A 24,084-nucleotide genomic window follows, 5' to 3' on the forward strand; every position below is an offset into this window, starting at 1 on the left:
TTCATCACCACTTCACAAAAGACTTCCAAATTCACTGCGGCAGACACGGCAAAATAAAAATGTTAAATACATCCTGGCTGGGAGGGGACTGAAGCCGCCACGCTCAATCAAAGGTTCGCAATAATAGGATTCATAAAGGGAAGAGAAAAAAAAAAAAAAAGACAGATGGGATTAGAAAATGTTGCAGTGAAGACTCTGGAATGAGATGAGATCACAGCACCAGCCTGTCTTTTGTGGACCGGCACAATGATCCCCGAGCCAGACTGGATTAGGAAACCTCGCGACTAGGGGTTCAGAGAGAGGCCTCCGGTTCCCAGGCACTTTTGGGGAGAGAAGGCTGAAACGATGCATCAGATTTACAGCTGCAGTGATGAAAATATAGAAGTTTTCACCACCGTGATTCCTTCCAAGGGTGAGTAAAATTGCCCTTGACTGTTTCCTTAACGCGGCACGCAGGAGGGTAATAACGATCACGTGCTGTTTTCCCCTCGGGTCTCTGAGGTCTGATCATCTCTGTTTTGATGGTGTTTGCGGTTATTGTTTCTGAAAAGGAGGCACATGGATGGACATCAGTCACTGAGAAACAATCCATCAAGGGGGAACGAGAGAGTTAAATACTCCCCGTTTCACTTAATTCGATCCTGGGAACCTAATATGCCAAACAAAAGTGACAGCAAGCCATTGTTTTAGGAAACAGAGATGAAAACAAAATTCCCAGGGAAGCTAGCTAGATTCTGTCATCTTCTCCAGTGAGCAGGTGGGTTTTGAAACGAGAAGCAGCGCAAAAGTATGCTTTCTAACTGTGCCGTGAAATGGGAGGAGACAGCCTGCTGGCAGTGGCCTAAAGTCCAATGGAGCAGTCAAATACTGCCCTGACCGAGGCTGGCCTCTGCCCAGACCCTAGGGCCACACTCCCAAACTTAACCTGCAACTGGCACTGCCAAAGAGTGTGACTTTGTAAAAGCTCTGGAGCTCCGAGGTGAACAGGTGAATGGTGTCAAGTCCCGGGAAGGGCTCTGCGTGAGAGCACGGAGACCCAGGGGTCTGGATCCTGGAAAGTTCCCTCGCCCCCTGCAGAGCTCGGCCCTCTCTTCTGCCCCCTCAGTGCTCTCTCTGCTGCCGCTCTCTTGCTGGGAGAGCCCAGGACCTCAGCTTAGCCCCTGGTCTCACTGTCAGGTTGAATGAAGAGGGCTGGATGCTCGCTGGTGCTGTGACCCCCTGTTCAAACAAGTCCTTTTCTCCCCGTGTCAGCCACCGACAGGGCTACTGCTGGGGGGAAGGGAGAGGCTCAGTCCAGCCACAAAGAGACAGCCAGCGGAACATAAATTAAGCTTTAGACATCTATTGCCAGATAGAGGGAGAGGAAAAGAGAACTGCGAGTCTGCCCACGTGCTGAAGTTGGGACTCTCTGGAGACTCTGGAATGTACCTGGAAAGTCAAGTTGGACCCTCTGACCCAGCAGTCCCACTTCTGGGTAAACACTCTTCCACGTGGATGCTCACAAGGGCCCTGAGTCTCCAAGGGCAAACCTGAAAGCAACCTAAATGTCCCTGAAGAGGGAACGGGGTAAAATGTGGTGTCATCATAGTCTGGAATACTCCACAGCAGTCAACAGGGATGAACTAATCTATGTGGATGGACACAGAGAGGTCCCAAAAGCACAATGTGGGGAAAAAAAGGGCAGGCTGAAAAAGTATATATATATGATAATTATTACATCTGGAAATACAAAACAATACTATATATTGTTTATGGATACATACCTGGAGGAAAATATAAAATATATAGGCTAGAAAGACACAGAGAAAATTACTGATGTTAGCAGCCCTGAAGGGGGAGGGAGGTAGAATTAGGGGAGGTAGAAAGGGGACCAAAACTCGCCTTCTAATTTTTTATTTCCTTTATATGAAAAGGAAACAAATTGAAAGCAAATATGAAGATGTTAGAATGTGAATTTTCTGTAATCTTTTTCCATTTAAAAAAATTAAAGGGAGAAAAACATCAAGGTGGAATGCCTTTTAAATTAAAAACTTATTATGAGGTTCAGGAGCAATGTTACACTTCACCTGGAGAAAATCATTCAAAACGGGGCCTTTGATTCCATTTGCTTAGCAGAGTAGTCAAGAGATCTACTGCCACTTCCGTGCTGTGTGACCTTGGGCAGGCACTTAACCTCTCTGGGCCTGAGTTGCCACTCTTGTAAAAGGGAGAACTTAGTCATTTCTATTTTTATCCCATATTTAGAGCAATGAATATGTTGAGTCAAAGATAAACAGTCAATCCTATATTCCTTTCTTACCATTTTTATTCATGGCCACCTCCTGGTATTAAACCAAACAGTCATCAGTATTCATGGGCAGGTCATTGCTCAGGAAGCTGTTCTCAGAAAAGGAACATTTGCAGTTTTATGTCAGAATGGAAGTGGAAGAAGTCCGCCTCTTCCTGTGCCTTGTTTTTCCTCATCTTGCCTTCTCCAGAGCCAGCAAGCGGAGGGCTCTCAGGGGGAGAAGGTGGTGCTAGGCTCTGTTTAAGTCATTGCTTAGGAGAGAGATCGGTACCTCCTCATTCCATCCCTGTATTCCCTGACTGCAGAAATACTGGCTGGTTTGATTTTCCCTAATGAAGGTCATAGTCTCCCTGGGATTCTCTTTCCCAAACGCTCCTGTTTAGCTGTGTCTATTCCACATGAAATGACCAAAGCATTTACCGAGCATAAGTTCAGCAGCCTGGAGTTCAAGAGCACTGGCCCTGTTCCACCACCGTGTGATCTCTAACCCTCAGTATCTACCTACAAAACATAATTACTGAAGAGACCCTACCCTACAGAGTTGCTGTGAGGAGTGACTAAGAGAAGGAAATAAGCCAGCCCCCGGGAAAGCTCACTGTGAGCCATTACTGCATTTATTACTATTCTGTTATATCCCTCTTTCCAACACACATACATTGAGTTCAGCCTATCATCTAGGCATTTCTTTAGCTGAGCCATCTTAATATCTCCCCAAAATAAGGCAACATCAAGTGTTGCAGCATTTCTTAAGTATTTTAAAGGCACAAGACATAGATCAAGTCTGTAACTGAGGACCACTGTGTACTTTTACTTCCTAGAGAGGAGAGCCCTTTAAGAGAAAGGTTTCATAGGCACAATTCACAGTAAATACAAAAGATAAAAGCTGTGGTTTTACCCAGAACTTATACCAGTGGGTTTAGTGCAAGGGTGAACAGTACCACAGCATTCAAAACAATTCTCCTGGGGAGAAACCAGCATGGGGAGGGGTTGGCAGGGGGAAATCCGGGAACAGCAGGAGGGAACGGAGGAAACTCCAGAAAGAGAACGTCTGACGGATGCCAGTCCCTAGAGGTTATCACTCATTGCTTTCACCTGCCCTCGTCTTACAGCGACAGAGGACAATCATTACAACCACCGCGAACTCCTGGGAACTCTGCCAGGCGCCAGGCCAAGGGCTTTATAAACATCAGTCCAGTTAATCCTCACCGCAGCCCTCTGACGTAGGTGCTGGTTTTTCCCCTGCCTTCCAGGTGAGGAAAGGGAGGTTTAGAGAGGATGAGTCATTTGCCCAAGTCACATAACTGGCAAGTGGTCGAGTTTGATTCACACCCAGGTGAGAGGAGCCAGGAGCCCCAGCTCTTAACCAGCGCTCGGCACTCCTGGTTTCACAGCCGCGGGCGCCCTGCAGAAGGTAACAGCAACACAGCTCTCACCCGATCACTGGTCTGATGTGTGACAAGAAGTCCTTTCCCTTCCAGGCAGGGCAGTGACATGGTGGGATTCCATTTCCAAGTAAATCACTCCAGCATCAACGTGCAAAAGAGATGCTGGGCTGTCTCCGTTTCCAACAAAATACACACCTTTTCCCAACCAAGGAGCTTTTCTGTGATTAATTGATTCTTTAAGGTTTTTTAAATTGTGGTAAAATACACAGAATATAAAATCTACCACTTCACCATTTTTTAGGTGTCCAGTTCCGTGGCATTACCTACATTGTTGTACAACCATCACCACCATCCATTTCCTCAATTTTTTCATCTTCCCAAACTGGAATTCTGCACCCATTAAATAATAACTCCCCATTCCTCCTTCCTCCAGCCCCAGGTAACCTCTATTCTAGTTTCTGTCTTCGTGAATTTGACTAGTTGAGGTATCTCATATAAGCAAACTCATATAATATTTGTCCTTTTGTATCTGGCTTATTTCACTTAGTTTAATGTTCTCAAGGTTCATCCATGTTATAGCTTGTATCAGAATTTCATTCTTTCTTAAGGTTGAGTGATGTTCCATTGTATGTATGGACCACATGTAGTTTATCCATTCATTTGTTAATGGACATTTGGGCTATTTCTACCTTTTAGCTATTGCAAATAGTACTGCTGTGAGCTTTGGTGCGCTCAACCAGGTAACATCTAAAATCGTGCTTGCACCCACCTCTTTCCCCCCCCCCCCCCACGCCCTGTCCCACTCCAGGTGCAGACCCTCTGGGGATGGCTACTGTAGCTACATCAGCCTCACAGGTGTTCTCAAAAACCATTCCTTTCTCTCTCTCTGCAGTGTCCAGTCCAGCCAGAAGACGAGTCAAAAGCTCTCAACACCTCCTAACCAAGAATGTAAGGAAACTTCAGTTTTGATCCCTTTTATTGACTTTCATTAAAAAAGCAATGTCTAGCTTCTTCCCTGTCTCCCTCTCCTCTCAACAACCAGGAAGGGTTTCTGTAGCCCCTGTTGTTGCTGCCGCACTCTCAGTCCTCCAGTTATCCCAAATACCCGACAAATGTCACCCAGACCACAAACAGCCCAGAATCAGACCCTCTTCTTCTGCCGTTTTCCCCACAGAAAGTAATTTTCATTTTCTATATACATTTTTTTTAAACACAACGTGGGTACAGCATCCCTGACCTGGGTCTTCTCCTATTGTTGGCATTTGCACTGTTCCATTTTTTCACTATCATAAGTAGCAGTGCAGTGAATTTATTTGTACCAAATACTATTCTTTTGGATTAATTATGCGGAGTAGAGACCTCAAAGTAGAAGTAAAAGGATAAGAATAGTTTAATCCATCTATCCATCCATCCATCCAATATTTGCATTCCTGTGTGTGAGACACTGGGCTAAATATGGAAAATATAACAATGATTTTTAAAAGATGGTTTCTGCTTACAGTTTCATCATATATTACCAGGAATTCTGAACAACTGCCAGGCTTCCAACAATGCTTTTCCATTTAACTCCAACCTCACCAACATTGGCTTTCATTTTTTTGTATTATCTTTTGCTACTTTAATAAGCACACGTAACATCTTTAAGTTAGTTTACATGTCTTTAGAGCTTGTGAATTTTTCATTTACTTACAGATTTCTGTATATAAAAGCTGTCAATATATCTTTGTACTTTAATTTGAAAAGTTTGTTTTAACTGCTAATTGTTTCTTCTTGGCTATACTGGAGTTTCTATTTCTAGCACAATTTTTTGTAGAAGACTTTTAATTTTCTAAGCATCTCAATTTTTAAAATCCTATTCTCCATTTTTTTAATAATTTTTAAGTGACCTGGGAATGTTGTTTTATATACATTTATTACTTTTTAAATTCCCAAAATTCCCAAAGCAGTATGTGCTCATTATAAATTTCAAACACTAAAAAGATATAAAATACGGTACCAGAAAATACTGAGAAGCTGTAGAACATAGTGGTTAGGTATGTAGACTGGAGTCAGCTGCCTGGTTTCTATCCATTTCCCAGTTTTAAATCCTAGCTCTATTTCTAGCTACCTGACCTTGGGCAAGTCGCACAACCATCCTGGGACTCAACTTCCTTAGCATTAAAATGTGGATAGTGAGAGCACAGATCTCAAGAACCACTGGAAGGAGCAAATGATTTAACACATGTAAAGTGCTTCGTCCAGAGCCCAACACATACTGAGCATTCAAAAAGCACTGGTGTTTTTTTCAGTGAAAATTTCTCTTGACTAATATGATATCATGCTGTATTGCTCAATAACATACTGTCTTACAATTTGCTTTTTTCACTAAACAATACATTTTGAACATATTTACATGCCAGTTAATACATACAGATCGTCCCCAATCTTTATGGAGGCTGTATAGTATAACATTCTATGAATGTAGTTTTTTACCCAAACCAAATCTGAAGATTTTCTGCATTAATTATTTAGCCAAACCATCAATAAATGGGGTTTCCCCATTTTCTCCACTGAAACAATGCCACAAGAAATATTTTTGAACAAATTTTTTATGCTGTTATGCAAATGTTTTTGAGGATAAATTCATAGATATGAAAATGCTGAGTCATCAAATCAACACCTTATACTTAAATTTATACAATGTAACACGACAATTTTATCTCAATTTAAAAAAAGAAAGAAAATGCTCAAAGGATATGAACACTGAAAAAATGTTACAGCCATTACCAAATTCTTAGCAACTGTTTTAAAGTACTTTTAGCAGAACTCCTGAGCCAATACTGCATGGTATCAACGTTGTTAATCTTTAACAATCTCATAGATGAAAGCATCTTAATTTTAATTTTCATTTTTTAAATTATTAACATCATTCTCCATCTTTTCATAGATTTTGATATTTTTTCCCTCTGGGTTAAAAGAAATGTCTTTTGTTCATTTTTCTGTCAGTTGTATGTCTTTTTTAAATGGCTTTTGAAAATATTTTATATATTAAGAAAGGGTTTTAATGGGTTCTTTGTTGTAGGGCAGGAAATTCTTATCTTTCTCATGATGCCTGAAAACTTCAGCACACAGTCTAGAAGGAAAATGCTCCTGACTTTCAAGGAGCAGTGGGTGTTACCAAAAATGGAAAGGGAAGGGTTTTTTGTGGGTAATTTAGAGTTTGAGAACAGACCTTTTGGTCAAAGACTTGAGTTTGGCATTACAGATGGTCCCCGACTTACAAGAGTTTGACTTTGATGATTTTCGTCTTTACGATGATGCCAAGGAGAACTGTATTCAGAAACCATACTTGGAATCTTAGATTTTGATCTTTCCCGGACTAGCAATATGTGGGATGGTACTCAACTGTGCTGCTGGGCCGAAGCCTCCAGTCAGCCACACGATCACAAGGATAAACAAATGATGGACTTAGAACCATTCTGCACCCAACCATTCTGTTTTTCACTTCAGTCCAGTATTTGATCAACTGTATGAGATATTCAACACTTTATTATAAAATAGGCTTTGTGTGAGATGATTTTGCCCAACCATAGGCTGATGTAAGTGTTGTGAGCACATTTAAGGTAGGCTAGGCTAAGCTATAATGTTTGGTAGGTTAGCTGTATTAAATGCATTTTCCACTTATGATATTGTGGGGGGGGGAGCATTTATCAGGATGTAACCCCACTGTAAGTCAAAGAAGATCTGTATTCCAGATTTGAAGGAGCCACAAATCGTTCATGACTCAGGAGTGATCCCCTGGGAATTAGGAACGTTTAGTTTTCAACCAACTTCTTGCCTTGAATTTCTAACTTTAAATGATCTTCCTGTCTGAATCACCCCTTATACCAATACCTACTGACTTTATAAGGAGAGAACTGTGACTATGAAAGCTTAAAAATGGAAACTAAATCCTACTTTCTAGGAGTTAAAGAGGGTTCTAGGGAAGAAATTTCTCAAGGGATTTGGAACCTAAACGAAGGAGACAACTCTCAATGGTAGAGGTGAAGCCACATGGGCTTGAGACACACGAAACCCCAAACCATAGGGCACAGCCTCCTGGAAGACCTAACTGACTTCAGCCTGGCTCTGCAGAACCATGCTCTCAGCTCTCCTGGGAATGGAAATTTTTGAGAAAGACTGCTATGTCTATGGTTTATGACTCTGCCTCTCTAAAATATTTTTACAGAGGGGAAAAAAAAAAAAAGACTCAAGTATATGAATATACATAAAAATAACTTTTGATCAAAAAAAAAAAATCAGAAGCTAAGGACTTGTCTTCAAACATGAAATCTTCCCCCAGGTGAGAGTTTAATAACACCCTCTGGCCTTTGAGCTCTCTAAATTTCTGATTTCCCCTAACAGCCTGACTCATCCTTTGTTGATAAAACTCAGACCCAGCCTAACAGAACATTCAAATTAGAAAAGACAGGAAAGGTCTTATTCCACCTAAGACAGGGAAACTGAGTCCCAAAGCAGAAAGAACTGTCTCTGATCTTTTCTTTCCTCATCCAACTGGCTCTTGTCTTCGAGTTCCCGAGAAAATCGTTCATATTTTGCAACTGCTTTAATGTACCAATATTTGGGAATTTTTTCTTGAAATTCTTATTTGCGTCTATTCTCAGCCCTTGGGCTACCATATGGATGTCAGGCTCCTTCCTTTACAAATATCTCTTTCCTCTCTCAACCATCCTTAGTGTTGCAGTTTCCTCCCTCTCTGGACCCCTCATAAGTTCCATTTTCTTCTTCTCCAGTTTCACCAGTCCTTTCCCCACTACCCGCTCTGATTCTCAGGCAATTTTATTAACATCCTGATCATCCTGATGCTGCCAACATCATAAGGACATTAAGGAAGAAATTTAAAGAAATTTGAAGGAATAAATTTCCCTGAAGTGTGGGTCAGTTAGGACTCCGGGTACCATGGAGCCATCACCACTGTGATTCACAGCCCCTTCACAATAAGCAGCAGCGCCATCATCAGCAAAGATGGAGAAATGAGACTGCAAATACCACATTCTCCCCAGATTTCAACCTTGTGGAGGAGGGAATCTGGTGATTTGCTATTTCAAAATGCACCGAGCCATCAACTGCACTTGAAAATTCCTACCTGGAGTCAGCACTTCTGTGGGTCTTACAAAGAGCAGTCCCTTAAGAGTCATGAAAGCAAGGTTCTCGTCCAGGCTCTGCCCCTCATAGCTCTGTGACCTTGAAGACACACAGCCTCCCTTGGCCTCAGTTTCCCTGTAGGTAAGATGAGGGATTTGGACTAGAACTTTGTTGTGGATCCCATCAGCCCCAAATCATTATGCTTCTCCATCATCTAGGTCTCACTTGTCTTTCTAACCCCCTACCAGCCCCCTAGGTCTTTGACTTCAGCCCAGCAGGGGAGCATCAATTTACTGCAGTAAAGCTGTTGCACTAGTACATTCCTATTTCCAGCAGGCAATTTGGTGAAATTTGACCTCAGAAAGGAAAATTCGACATAAAACCCGTCTCCCCTTCCCCACTCCCTAATCTCACCCCTGCACTCAGTGTGCTGAAGAGCCTGCTCTCAGACCAGCTTGTTCTAAGACCAGTGAGCAGCAGCCAGCCTAGACTGTGTCCTACAGACCAGAAAATAAGCCAGGTCGTCGGGAGGCCTTCAGGAAGCCACAAGCACACATCCAGCTGTCCATACCGTGGTGTGGACCTAATGCACTGCCCTGCACCCTCTCAGTGCCTCCACTGTTATGGGGAACAAAAACCAAGCACCAGGCCAGCTAAGAAAGGGACGTTTTCCAAGCTGAGCCCTCTCCTCTTTCCTTTCCTGCTTTGGCATCCTTCAGGGACAGAGAAGATAACTTGCCAAGGCACCTGGGAAGTAACCAGCCTCATCCCCACCCCAGGAAACCTACATCCAGAGGTGGGCTGAGCAGCTAATGCCTCTCCACTCGCTCCCTGCCCAGTCCCTTCACCCAGCTACAGTGCAGAGAAGGGACGGCAGAGGAACATCTGCTTCCCTTTCAGAGGTGCTGGGTCCTCCCAGATCCCTCAGGCTTTTACGCCCTGCATTACTTTCTTCTTCTACAAAACAGGCTGGAACACACGCCAGTCCTCATTCCTCATTAGAGGAATGCTGAGAGAATGAAAATAAAATCCCAAATACCTGTGATGGGAGGTTGACAGCCAAAGGCCTCTGGGTGTCAGTAATGAGGCTCAGGTCTCTCCCGTTCACCCTGGATGTCCACATCCCAGGGGAGGGCCCTGAGGCCCAACGGTACACATGTCCAGGGGAAGGGGCTCTGAAATGCCATTTATCCAGAAAATGCCAGTATTCTGGGCAACACCATGGCAGAGGGCAGTGCTAAGAGGAGGGAAGGAAAGGGAGAGAGCTGAGGAAGTTGTGCAGGGTGACAAGTCCAGGCCACCCTCTGCTGCGCCTCACAGCCCTCAGTGAGCTGGTGTAGGGCGGACGGGCACTGCCCTCAGCCTGCCCTGAAGGCTTGTTGGAAACCCAACAGAAATACCACCTTCTCATCATTTTGCAATTTATAAACGTCTCAAATCAACACACTGTTACCCTTAAAATTATACAATCATATGTGTCCATTATATCTCAACAAAGCAGGGGTAGCGGGAGAATAAATATTCTAAATTATTGGAGGAAAAAAACCATCTTCTGCAATGCCCAGAGAAGAAGGCGGACTAATCCTAAATGCTCCTGAATTATCCCCAGCTGTCTCCAAAGACACAGAATGAGTCTGGGTCCTAAAACTGGGCCTGAGAAGAGTTAATCTCCTAAGCGAGATGAGACCAAATTTGGGATATATTAATTTTCTAAGCAAAGAACTATTTGCAATAAACTGAAGCAAAGAATGACAGCCGCCCCACCCCCGGCCCCTTCTTCCTCTGTGGCAGACAGGGCTGCTCTTCGAGGCTGCAGGTAAACAGGTGGCACGAGGGAAGAGAGCCGGCTGTGCTCCTGAAATCCTTGCCAAGGACCAGCAGGGACTGCTCCCCAACACAGCAAGGACGGGGGGAAAGGACCCCCTTCCACGTAACCTCAAAGTATCAAACCTGGGGCTAGAACTCAGGGCTGCACAACCCCACGTGGAGGTTAACTTCATCACTGACAATCGATAGGAGAAAAAACAATTTTGTTTTAATGTGCATTTAATTATTGTTGTTGAACATCTTTTATGTTTACTGGCTATTTGCATGTCTATTGTCAATCGCCAGGTGTTTTTTGGCCCCATTTTTCTACTGTTTTTCTTCCTCTTTATTGATTTGTAAGAGTTTTATGTACATAGGGATAACTCCCTATTTATCCATAACAAATGCTAACATTGACCCATATTCTATTCTAGTGTTTGTTTTTGGGTTTGGGTTGTTTGGTTTTCTTTTTAACATGCATCTTTGATCTGTCTGGTATTCATTTTGGTATGAGAAGTGTGGACACTGATCCGTTTCCTGGGTGGCCTGACATTTATTCCAACAACATTTATTAAAGGTCCAATTTTTCGCCAGTAAACTATCACCCCAATATAATATTTAAAAATTCAGTCTTCTTTGCCTCAGCTCCCTCCACGACTGTTATATGTGGACAACTGAAGGGGATTCACCAAAGACTAGACTCTAAGGGTGGAGATGGGTCCACCTCACTCACAGATACACCCAGGGCCCAGGATCTGCATGGAAATGCCCTCGCAGGATGTCTGCAGAGGGAAGGAGCAGGTGAGCAAGAGAATGAGCAAATACAAGCCTCAGAGAAGCTGCCATGTAATGATGGAGGTTCCAACCTGCTTCAAAGGAGAGAAGAAACTGAATGACCCCAGTGTCGTAGTTATGCATAAAAATATGCAGGATATGAGCCACAAACTGCTAAGGCTCCCCTTGTCACCTGTGATATTAAGATAAATATCTTGTATTACTTGTATTACTTGTCTCAAGTTTTTACATTTAAATTATTTCAATGACTTCAGTATTGTTACTATATTTTTAAAGGCCCCTTTCAGTGGAATCTGACAAAAGGGGTATTCCTCTTAATGTTCTCCCCAAAACAACTATTCAGCGGGTGGTCATGATTGAAAACACCATAGCATTTAGCGTTCTGCTCTGGCTTATCAGCTTCCACTTACCCAGCCACACGTCCTAGAAATTCATCTCCCAGCTCCACCCGACACAGACAGGCATCCTGCACGGTGGGGGACTGTGAGTGGCCTGGAGCCCTGCCTGCTGTCTTCCCTGCAGCTTCTTCCTTTTCACAACCAGGGAATCAGTTGGGCCCTGAGTCCTCTCCCCAGGTCTCCCCTCTGCAGGAGCATCCAGAAAGCCGCGTGAACCAGGGCGCTTACTCAGCTGCAGGTCCGATTTCTAGGACCGTCTTCATTTCAAATAGCCTGTCCTGTTGTCAAACCATGTGGGGCCCTGGGACAGGTGACTGGCCCCAGTATGGGGCCTAATGGCCCAGATTTCTGACTCGTGAAGGAGCTGCTGGTGAGGAACCCCCCAGAAGCCTCACTTTCCTGCAGCGTGGTACCACTGGACATGCTGAAGTTAAATGCCACAGGTCACTGCTTCAGGCCAGTCAGCCCAAGTGTTCTCACTGCTCCTAGCAGCGTTTGGGGTAAGGAAGGTCCATCTGCAAGGCTGCAGTCCTGGGCCATGGCTGTGGGTTCTGGATTCCAGGAGAGGAACAAGCTGACGGTCCTTCCTCCTCGGCAGGTGGTGTTCGAGTCAGAGCTGTACACGCCCAGGCCCCTGGAGCTGCTGCCGCACCGCAGCGACCGCCGCGACGTTGAGGGCCGCAGGGCCAGCCGGTTCCAGAACGCCCGGCTGCAGGGACCCCACCCCGCCAAGACCCCCGCCAGGCCTGGTACGTGTGTCCGTGGCCCATGGCCCCAGGGCCTCCCTGGGGGGCAGTGACCCACTTAGAGCAGCTGCTACAGTGTCCGCGTCCTGGCGTGTGTTTATTCCAACCACATCGTGGTCCTCCCTGGCGTCCTCCATCAGGCCAGGTGCGCAGAGCTCGCGTGGCGCGTGGGCTCCGCGTTTCCGCTGTGCGCGCTGTTCTGCTCTGAATGCGCCTGCTCTCGGGCTCCACCTACAGCAGCACCACGGAACTCCTTCTGCCTGCAAATACATACCCGCGCCTGCGCCTGCGTAGTGAGCCAAGACGCGCTCATCTACCATCTTATTCCACAGGCAGTCCTGCTGGATTCAGGAGGAGATAAAAATTACTATATTCTGGGGGAGAGGAAACCAGTGTAGACACGACCCATGAAGCAAAAGAAGCTTCCATTATTTTACAGAGTGTGTGTGTGTGTGTGTGTGTGTGTGTGTGTGTGTGTGTAAGTGTGTGTAATTATACAGGCTCTTCAGCAACTGCCATCTTAAAACCTCATCATTTAAAATTTGAATGACTTAAGCTATTTCAACAATCTATTAAAAGAATTTAGAGACAAATTTGTTTTGAAAGCTGGAAACACTGAAGTCTTACCTTTGACGCTATTTTTTAAAATGGCTTCCACCCCAAGCAATTAAACAGGAATCTGTGTCTAGCCTGCTGAAATCTGTGATGATATTTTGCCCTTAACTGCTGGTTTCAGTTATTTCTGTTATGCCCATAGCCTAGAGTTATTCATATTTTAAATTCCAAAAATACACGAGAAGTCTTGGACGTCCTTCTCAAAGCTTTGGGTGTCAACAATTTTGAATGTTACAAGAACTGAAATTAGACTCCATTGAGTATATCTCTTCATTCATCCATCTTCTCTCCTTCCTCCTTCATATGTTAGACTGGATCTCTAAGGTTTCTTTGGTCACTGACACCCTGGTCCTGTTTTTATGATCTAAGGTATAAAGGCACATAAATCAAGCTATGTTTTCTAGTTAAGTGATTACATATATACATTTTTATGTAAAGTGAAGCCATTAGGAAATTGCAATCTGCCTTGCAAATTAAGAGGAGATAAATTTTTCCGTCTATATATAGGTAGGTGGGTGGGAGGGTGGGTGCATGTGTGTAGAAAGGAAAAGATTATCTTCTCTACAAAATCATAAAATGAATTTAGAGCCATGTTTCTCAAATTTTAATGTACAAAAGAATCACCTGGGAATCTTGTTTTCATGCAGATTCTAATTCAGTAAGACTGAGAAGGACCCCAAATTTTGTTTCTAATAAGCTCCTAGATGATGTTGATGATGTTGGTCCAAGGACAACATATTGATTAACAAGGATTTAGAGACCATCTAATGGGTGGTTCTCCAAGTGGCATCCCTGGAGCAGCAGAACCACCTGGGAGCATGCTGAAAATGCAAATTTTGGGTCCCACCCAAGACCTATTGAATCAAATTCTGGGGTGGGGCACAGCAATCTGCTTTAATAAGCCTGTGCCCAGGTGATTCCAGTGCACCCTGATGGTAGAGAACCACAGATCTACTGCAAGCACCCCCCTGCCAACTTACAGAAGAGGAAATTGAAACCATGGAGACCGTCTGACCTACCCAAGGTCGTGCTGCTCATTAGCAGCAGAACTGAGATTAAATCTCAGGTCGCCTGATTTCCTAGCTAATTGCCTCTTTCTCCTAGAGAATAATTTCTTCCCAACTATCTAGTTTTAGGGGCTACTTTCCTCCCTAAGTAGCCTGTAGAAGCTTGGACGGGAAGAGGAGAACAGTAAGTTATGAAATAGACCGACTCTGCCCACCATGTGACAGTCAGCTCACGCAGGGAATGTGCTAGTCAGGTTTAAAAAAAAAAAAAAAAAAAGATTGAGCTGGGCATTGATTCAATTCCTTCAGCTCCCACAATCTGACAGATTCCAGAGGGGATGAGAGGGAGGGAGAGTTTCTGAGTCAAAGCCAGACCCCAGTGTTCTCCACAGGCAAGGTTTAGCACCGACCTTGGGCATGAGTCTTCCATCCTCCCATCAGAAAATGTGTGTCTCCAGGGATCTCAGATCTAGAGACCTGTTTCTTTTCTGAGCTACAGGAGAAGCCTCCTGGATGCTGTAGCCTTCTCTTATGGGAGAAAGATGCTCTGGGGAACTCTGGAAGTAGTGGGAACTCTGAAGGCAGAAGCCCAGCTGAGAAACCCTCTCACCCTGAGGCTTTGAGCAGATAAGCCTCAAGTGACCAGAAATGGGCCTAGGGGAATCGGCTACTGGAGGAAACTCTCCACCAAGATTTCCTCAGATGTCTTAGAATCAACTTGTTCAAAGGGAACTTGTCCTCCATCTTTAAACCTTCCTTTTCAGCTGGGGCCACCATCCATCTTTCCAGCAAGCCACTAGGATGTTAACGCCAACGGCCCCTTGTCCTCCCCACCCCCACTCCACACACTAAACACTGGCAGTGTCCACTCCTGGGCCTGTCTTGCCCCTCCCTCTTGGTACCTACCTCAGGCCACCTGGGCTCAGATTACCTTCATCCCTTATGTGTAGCAGCCAACCCTGGTCCTCCACTACCATCCCTCTCCCCCCACAATCTGCTTCTGCCACCCCTCTGCTTTAAATACTGTGTTCTCCGCACCCCCAACTGCCCTCCAGACCATGCCCAAGGCCCTCCAGGACCTGTCCTCTGCTCATCTCTCCTGTGGGCCACTTCCTGTGACACTCCTGTCCCTGCCAGCCGATAAACAGAACAACCCTGAGCTGTGGTGAAATTCTGTGACCACTCATTCTATCCTGTTAGAAGACATGGTTCTCTCTGCAGACTGCCCTCCCTGTGTCTCCCCACCTGGCAAAGTCCGCCCAGACTGGGTGAGGGGGGTCCCCAGACCTGAAGTCTCCCCAGACCTGCAAGACCACCAAACAGGGCAGCATGCCAGTCCCTAGGTCATCCCTACCTGGCTTCGTCGTAACTGCTACGTGTCTCTAAAGCCTCCATTTCCTCGTCTAGGAAGTGGGGATGGCTGTGAGATCCCCCTGGGAGGGCTGTGGTGAGGGTGAAGTGAGACAGGGCTTGTACCTCACACTCAGCACAGTGCCCGCCACAGAAAGTACTCAGACAGGAGCTGCTGTCCCCACTGACGCCAGCACGCCGCACGTCATGGTTTGCTCTTGGTAACCGTGCAACCCCATTTTACTGGCACTGAGATGTTTCTCTCTGGGTGGGGGGCAGTATTTCTATACGCTGTGTTCTGGCCCAGGAGGGACTAGACTGAAGGCCAGCTACCCCCACCTCTCACCAACTACCCCAAATCAACAGCTGGATTCCCAGAAATGGGTAATCAGAAATAAAGGCACAGAAGGAAGGTTCTCACGTACGATGTCTCAGGACTCTGATAAACCCCCACCTTCCCACATTATGAGGCTTACTTCCCAACAGCAGGCAGGACTTGTGGCTCATTTTCACAGGTGACCCCTGGACAGTTGCCCCATTGCCTGACCCTACTGCCTGATGGTGCTGCCTGGTACAAAGGCCGTTAGAAATTCCCGGCTTGTGATGGACTAGCTAACGAGCTAATTGATGCAGAACCAGGGGGAGGTAGAACACAGGACCACTGAGTAACACCCCTTCCATTCAACTTTGCAGTGGGGATTTCTGAACCCAAATCAGCAAATCTGTGTGGGAATCGAGCATACGGAAAAGCTTTGGTAAGTAAAATAAGCCTGGTAAGTTGTATCTGCTGTGCTTTAAACTTCTTGTCCTGTCCCTGCCATGAAGAGACCAGGTGTCCTTTGTTCCTGGCCTGAGGGTCATTAGAAGAGCCTAGCTGAGGGTTCCCGGCTCCGAGAGCCATCGGCTGGCGGCACACCACTGGCTGCCGCTCTCCTTCTTGCCAGAAATTCAGCTCATAGGCCAGCAGAAGGCATTACCTAGCAGACATCTCCAGCAGGGGGCAGCAAAGCAGTTTCTGTGGCTGGCCCCCGCCAGATGGAAATGGCTGATGAATTCCCAGGGGCAGCTACAGGGGTAAAGAGATGCAGGGGTCTCGAGCATGGTGAAAACACAAACACCATCATCTCAGGCAGACTTGGGCCCAGGGAGCCGCTGAACCACCCGCAGGCCCAGTACCTCCTGCGAGGCGCTCTGGGGCAGGTGTCCATCCAGTTGTCCCGAGCTGGATCCAAGTGGCCACACCTTTATGTTTCCTCCTTGCTCTGTCACGGCATGTGGGTGCCCAGAAGGGTGTGACCTCTGCAGCCAAGGACACCTGAAGGAACTGAGAGTCACCTGCTGTCCCCCCTCCCCAAGCTGAGTGGCTCGTCCTTCCCTGAAGGGGGATCAGGCCGTGCGTGTCTGGGTCTAGCTTTGTGCCACCCTGAAAAAACACATCTCCATCATCTTCAGGGCATGAGTGTGGGTGCCTTCTGGGTTAGCACAGGAGGAGCCAGTGGTGGCCAGAGGTGAGGTCAGCCTGGGCCTCCTGGGCTCTGTGGGCATCAGCTCTCAAGACTCATGGATTGTGCCCTGTGAGAACTAGAAGAGACTAGAGAGAGTGTCTGGGTCAGCCTTTGTCCTTATGACACAAACTAGACAGAGATATGAGCACTTCCCTGCTGATCTGGGCAGGAAATCTGAACCAGTTATCTCTTTTAGGTCATCCCTAAAACCACCCAAAGGGCAGGGATGGGCAATCAGGAGCCCCCTGCCCCAACCTAGTACCCAGGGGAAACAGGATGGCTGGGCCATTGCCAGAGTGAAGGTTGTCGGGCTGTGACAGCTCAAACAGCTGGCCTCGGCTGAACCCCAGGCTAAGGGGAAGAGGGCATCTCACTGCCTTGGATTACCTGCTCCCAGCCCCTGGGCTGGACTCAAGACAGTGCCCGTAGCAGAGAGGTAGCTGCAGCCGGGAGGCCAGTGCCAGGTGGGATGGGACAGCGTGGTGATGGGGATGTGGTCACAAAGGAAGGGGCAACAATAGCACAGAGAACAAAGAGTCAGCATGACTGATCCTTTCCTCTGGGCCTGTGATGGTGGGGCTGGGGTCCTGCAGCTCATCAGAGGCCCACTATCCCAGGGCAGAGGGCAGTTCAGAGCTGGAGCAGCTAAATCTGATTCGATGCTAAAATGCGCTGGAGGAAATCAGACTGCAGACAGAAGACAGCGGAGGGCAGGATTGGGGTTGGATGGACTAAGAGGCATGTTTCCAGGGCTGCCGGCACAATGGAGAGGGACAGCTCCCGAGAGGCCACAAGGTGGCACAGTAACTCTGCCCACCACCTCCAACCAGTGAGGGAGAGAAGGCGGGGTGAATCCTGGTGTCCTCAACTTGGAATTTTCCAGCAATTCTAGGAATGTAGTGACCTTAAGCTTTCCCTGGGGCTTCGGGTAGAGGAGCAGAGCAAAGGTCCATTGACAGAACAAACTCTGAACTTAGCCCTGCTTAGGCCATCAGTTACCGTTCAGTTCAGGGTACGGTTCTTAAGCACTCCCTGCCTCCTTTAAGGCGAGCTGGGGGTGGGGGCCCCAAAGGGTTAAGCCCCAGACCTTGTCGCAGCCATGCCAGTCCTGGGGAGAGTACAGAGCACAAGAAACAAGCAGAGACCCAAAAAGAGAATTGGGGGGATGCCAAAACATGTCACATAAGGACTTAGTGCACTGGGGCCAAAAGACAGAGAGAGGTCACGCTGGGCACCAGGCTGAGGGAAGGCTGCCTGGACAAAGTGGCCTTGAAGGGCAGGCAGAGCTGGGGCTCGATCCAGAGAGCGAAGGAAAGGCTGGGTGAGGATGCGGAGTTGTGCGTGAGAGACAGGAAAAGCAGGACCAGTCCTGCTGGGACCCGCCCGGAGAAACACAAGGCAGAGCGGCACAGATGGGGTGGAGCACGGTTTTGAGGAGCCGGGAAGAGCAGGATGCAGAGCTGGCCTCCGTCTGCCCTGTGGTGGGGAGACTCTGCGATTCCAGGAGGGCCTGGGGTATGTGGTAGGTCTGGTGGGAAACAAGACAGGCCCTGAAGGCTGCAGCCCAGGAAAGGGAGAGGGTGGCACTAACCTCAGCAGTATTTCAAAGCAAGAATCTGCAGGATTTGACAACAAAGTGGACACGGGCCTCGGGGGTGCAAGGGGGACAGAGTCCTCGGGTTGGACTGAGTTGCTCTTTCTTTTTTTTTTTTTTTTTAATTTCCTATACTACTTTTATTTATTTACTTATTTATTAACTTTTTTTATTGATTTATAATCATTTTACAATGTTGTGTCAAATTCCAGTGTAGTGAGTTGCTCTCTTTCAGGTGTCTCTGGGTCGGTGGTTCTCAAAGTGAGGTCCCGGGACTAGCACCACTTAGGACCCTGTTAGAAATGCAGATTCTACTAAGATAGAAACAGGAAGTCACAAGTCTGGTGTCCGCTGTGGTGTGAGGACACCCTTTGAACGGCTGCAGTCAGTGCCAGAGTTGGGAACATGGGACATCCTCACACTCCCTTCTCCCCACCCAGATGCCCCCGGTGGCCCGGATCTCTGTGAAAGCCCCGGGCGTCCTGGAGGCTGCAGCTCCGGGCCCTGAGAACGGAGCCGCTCTGACCAGAGGGTGAGTGCTGTGCCTCCGGCCTTGCGGCCTCGGGGCTCCCCACCCACTCCTGTCAGCCTGCTGCAGCGAAGAGTAACAGGTGGCCGCTCGACAGACTCTCAAGATGCTAAAACAAAATCCACGCCAGCTGTAAATTCCCTTTTAATGAGGGCAGTAATGCTGGGTCTCTGCAGCGCCTCATCGTTTCCCTGGGATTAAGCTGAAGTGTTTCTGATGGTTTCCACCTCATTAACGCCACTCTTTAGACTTGGAGAAGTGTCATTTGGGAGGGGTTTTGGTTAATTAGATAAATGTAATCACAGGCCATATTCAGGACCTCCCGAAGGCATGCCGGTGTCAGAAATGCCTCATGAATCAGGTTCAGGGTCCCCACTCAAAGGTAAAAAGTACAAATGTTTCAAACCAAATTTATAACCCCCACGTTACTATTAACTCTGATCCGGAAACAGCAGTGAGAGTAGCAGGAATGACAGTGCCCCTGCAATGCCCTCACTGCCTCCACTGGGGCACTAAGAAGATGGCAGGAGCCTTAAACTCAGTTCACCGTGTGCATTTACACCCCCATCACACTCCTCCAGGCTGGAGGGAGCGGAGAAGTGGTTTCGGGGATGGTGAAGGATGTGGGCTTTTGACTCAGATCTGCCTGCTTGCCCGGCACAGCCACTGACTGGCTATGATTTCAGGCAAGTTATTCAGACCTTCAGGTCCTCATTTATTTAAGAAAAAAACCAAACCAAAAATGGGGATAACAACAGGACCCCTCTTGGGGGGTTACTGTGAGAATTGGATGAGCTAATGCGTACAGAGCCTGGCACAAACCATTGCCTCATTTTTCAAGAAACAGTCTGGGGGTCAGAAAGGCACGTGCTTGAGAAAGTGTTAGGTGCTCACGTGTGAGGGACCAAGAGCCACCATATGGCCCTGAGGGGCGCACACCTTGAAAGCTGAGGGAGTTGAAGGAGAAACAGACCCCCGTGAAGCCCTTCTCGATGAAAGAGAGCCATCAAGAGTGAGTGGGAAAAACCAAGTCACTCAATGTATTGGGTTCTAATTGGAGAAGAGTAAGAAAATCGTTTAGATTGTATTAAGTTCTAGTAGCAAATTGTCCTGAGCAGCAAAGGCTGTTGCTGACTGCGGCAGTAAGCCAGCAAAAATGGACCGCCGTGCCTCAAGAAAGGCCCGCCTTTCCATCCACACGGCTGCACTGCAGAGGGTTCTAAATGGCCCCTTTCTCTCTGAGCTTAGACATTCTCATTCCACTTTGCTCCTGGTCCCTGGCTATTGAAAATAAAACCCATGTCTTTCCCAAAAGAGGAGCAAGTGAGAAGAAAAATGAACATTTACTGAGGTCGACACTTTGTTACTTGCTGCCCTCCTCACAAGAGCCCTGTGAATTAGATGAAATTATCCCTGTTTCACACGTGAGGAAACTGAGGCTGGTCAAGGTTAAGTCTCTTGCCTGAGGTCACACAGTAAGTGGTAGCAGGACTCAGCCCCAGGGCTCATGCGCTTTCAATGGCTGATGCTTTGCAACATCTGCCTTTTCCAGCAAGATGGCTCGTGGGGTGGGGAGAGTGGGGAGTAGAGTTTGGAACAAGAGCAGAACTTGGGACCCTTCAGCCAGTGTGCCCAGGGCCACGTCCTTCCCTCCCCCAATGCAGGGACCCCCTGGGGGCGGGAGAGGGGGTGTCACTCCTGCGTGGGTCCCAACAGGGACCCTCCACCCTGGTCACAGGTGTGGGACCAGAGGAGGGGCAAGGGCTCTGGCTGTTCTTCCCGAGGGCAACCAGTAAAAGTCTGATTCAGCGAAGTGACTGCTCTCCCCACCCACCCCTGGCTTTTCTTTAGATCCAGACACCTCAAGAAGATGACTGAAGAGTACCCAACCCTCCCGCAGGGAGCAGAAGCCTCCCTGCCGCTGACGGGAAGTGCTTCCTGCGGCGTCCCCAGCATCCTGCGGAAAATGTGGACCAGGCACAAGAAGAAGTCTGAGTACGTGGGAGCTACCAACAGCGCCTTTGAGGCCGACTAAAGGCGGCCCTCCCCGGGGACCCTGCGCTGGCCCCTGTTCACCGCACAAGGGGAGGAAACTTCTGGATTGGAGCTGAGCCACATTCACCTCTGCTAGTCGCTGGTCCACACGCATCTCCCTCCTGTACTAACCGACCGCCCTGGCTTAGGACTCGGGAAAGAAGCTGCCCTCGAAGGCAAAAGAGAACTGTTCCTTCTTAGAATCGATAAAGACATTGGTCTGAAAGTGCCTTCGGGAGGTCACAAAGTTTATATCCTTATCTTTAAGCAAAACCGCACCCAAATCAAACTTTCCCAACCCATCTTAAAGCCCGCCAAGGAAGGAAGCAGGCAGTTCCCCAGTTTTCCTTCCGAGTTGCTCTGAGTTCTGGCATAAATGTTTCAGAGCTTGACATTTGAGGCACTGTAAACACGAAGGCTTCTCACTGTTCCTGTTACCATATTTATTTTATCTAGTGAGGTATGATTTTTAGTGGCAAAGCACTGTATACACATTTACTTAGTAGTTCTAGCATTCATGTGGGAGTATTGTCGAGATCAATTTTGATGATCATTTGGCATGATTGCATGAATTCTCTATTCTTTTACATGCAGTTTTTCTATAGAAAAACATGATTAAAATTCTGAATGCTAATGTTTTTCAGAAGTGGCACAGTCTAGTGGAATTGATAATACCTTGCTTTGGTATAATGATGTTAACTTTTGAAAGTGCTCTCCCATGTATTACCTCTTAAATTCACAAAATCCCCATTAAAGAAGGCACAGTTATTCCCAGTCTACAGACGAGGAAGCCAAAGTCTTAAGTTACGTGACTAGATGCCAGAGAGTGGGCCTAGATGCGAGGTCCTCAACTTCTCTGCCAGCCTCCTTGCTTTGCTTGCTCTAGCAATTGATTTGAGGGCGGTTTTGAGAGGTCGGAGTATGTCTTTGGAAGCAATCTTTGAAGGAAAGGATTTGACAAAGTTAGAATAAGTAAGTGATATAAATGAAATACATCATTATGTACCAGATAGAACAAGAAGAAATTGCTGTTTTTTAGGTCAAACATAATTGATGATCAATTTCATATGGTTCAGCCTAATGTATAATATTCTTCTTGCGATGGAAATGTCATCAATTCCATCATCAACATCAGTAGCCCTAAAATGACAGTATGATAATGGTAGCTACCACTTATGCCTACTCTGTGCCAGGCGTGATACTGAGCACTTTATATACATCATTGCAGCCTTTCTATCAACTCTGAGTTAGACAGCCTTCCCCACTTAACAGACAACCCCACTTTAAAGCAGTTACATGATTAGTCTGAAGGCACCTAACCCCTATGGGTGTCAGGCTCCCATGCCTGTTACAGCTACTCCTTCATACAGAATATTCAGAACATAGCGAAGCACCAAGTTTAGTAAATAATTTTCATCTCAAATGCTAAACATACTTGATTGGCACAGGCCGCCTGCAGTGATGTGTGGGGCTGGAACCAGAGACAGAGGAGTGCAGTGATCAACTGGTAATGCCTGTGGGGCGGATTCGTGGCTGTGCCTCCTGTATTTGTCCTCTGTGGTCTCAACTCTGCCCCCAGGAGGCTTGTTTTCTAATTCAGAAGCTTGAATTAATCCAACTCATTTAACAAAGCCTAAGACTAGGTTAGAAATTGCCATGTCTTGGTACAAAGGAGACTTTGGCCGCATCACTGGTCTTGGACTCGACTATTACTAGTATGCTGCTGCTCTGTGGCCACGTGTTGCTTTTTGCTCTCTAAACTGCCTGTTTCCATATCTCCGGGTAAAATATAAGAAGTCACGGGGGATAAGAGGCCTGGGTTTCAGGGCTTCCACCTCGCTGCCCTCTGCTCTTCAAACATTGTTTTAGGCTCTGAACGCCCAGTCCTCCCTTCGGAATATGATTTGGAGATTTGAGCATCAAGTGCTCGTTCACTGAGTGCCCCAGTGGACTGTGTCATAGTCTTACACTACACTGTATAGATAAGGGGGCCCAGAGCAAAGGGAGGGAGGAAACAGGTGGTTTACACCGAACCTGTCAGAGTATCCTACGACTATTTATTTTAACTTATTTACTTTATAACTGATGTCCTCTATTTGTATGTGGCAGCTGGAGATCTATGTAGGATGGAACTTATTTATTTTTCATTTAAATAGTTCATGATTAAAGTGTTTGCCTTGTATAGAACATTTTAATTGGCCAATTCAAATAAAAATAAAGGATGTTTTGTTCGTGACATTAATAAATCATCACAAGAGTATGCCTGGGGCTCCTTCATTGGATGAGAGAAGACTTCCACAAAGGGGAAGAATTATGCATCTGGACCTCATTGTGCCTTTACCTAAATGAAAAAGATTTTGAGAAAGAACCCAGCGTGTTCTTTCCACCCTAAGGCAGTGTCTGGTTTTGATATTACAGGCCCTGCGCAGCAGTCAGCACCGGGGCCATTTCTGACAGGGCCTGGCTTGGCCTGGCCAGTGCTCTCAGGGCTCTCCATCCTCCCTGCTGATGCTGCCCCCAGACCCCACCACAAACCCCGGGGGGCCCTGTGGCCACCCCTCTGTGCCCACCTCATGGTCAGCCTCTGGAGATTGCCCCCGTGACTCATGGCACAGCCACTTGCAGGAGGATGCCAAGGCTGGCTGCAGACGGCCGTCCGGGAGTGACCGAGCCTGGAATCTTCTTGAGCCAGAGGCAACAGGGATTCCAAGACATTTAGGGTAATAAAATCGCCTCTGTTAGGACCAAGTCCAGTCACATATTTCAGTTCTTACTTGTGTGCTCTCTGTTCCCCACCACCACCACCCGTCCCGCCTTTTGAGCCAGCAGATGGGCAGTGGGTCGGGAAAGCCACGGCAGCCAAACACGTTGTCTCTGATGCTAAATTGGCAGAGACCTGGGGACATGCA

The 24,084-nt window shown here is 47.1% G+C and overlaps 1 protein-coding gene across 1 annotated transcript; it reads left to right on the forward strand.

Moving 5' to 3' along the window:
- On the forward strand, positions 1-23,432 carry VXN (vexin). Its single transcript, XM_010970642.3, has 6 exons — positions 1-412; positions 4,565-4,620; positions 12,394-12,544; positions 16,207-16,268; positions 19,053-19,144; positions 20,993-23,432. Exons 1-6 carry the CDS (start codon positions 346-348, stop codon positions 21,174-21,176), a joined length of 612 nt encoding a protein of 203 aa, XP_010968944.1. The 5' UTR covers positions 1-345; the 3' UTR covers positions 21,177-23,432.
- The last annotated feature ends 652 nt before the right edge of the window (positions 23,433-24,084 follow it).

The sequence above is a fragment of the Camelus bactrianus genome, chromosome 29, assembly GCF_048773025.1.
Source record: "Camelus bactrianus isolate YW-2024 breed Bactrian camel chromosome 29, ASM4877302v1, whole genome shotgun sequence".
NCBI lineage: Eukaryota > Metazoa > Chordata > Mammalia > Artiodactyla > Camelidae > Camelus > Camelus bactrianus.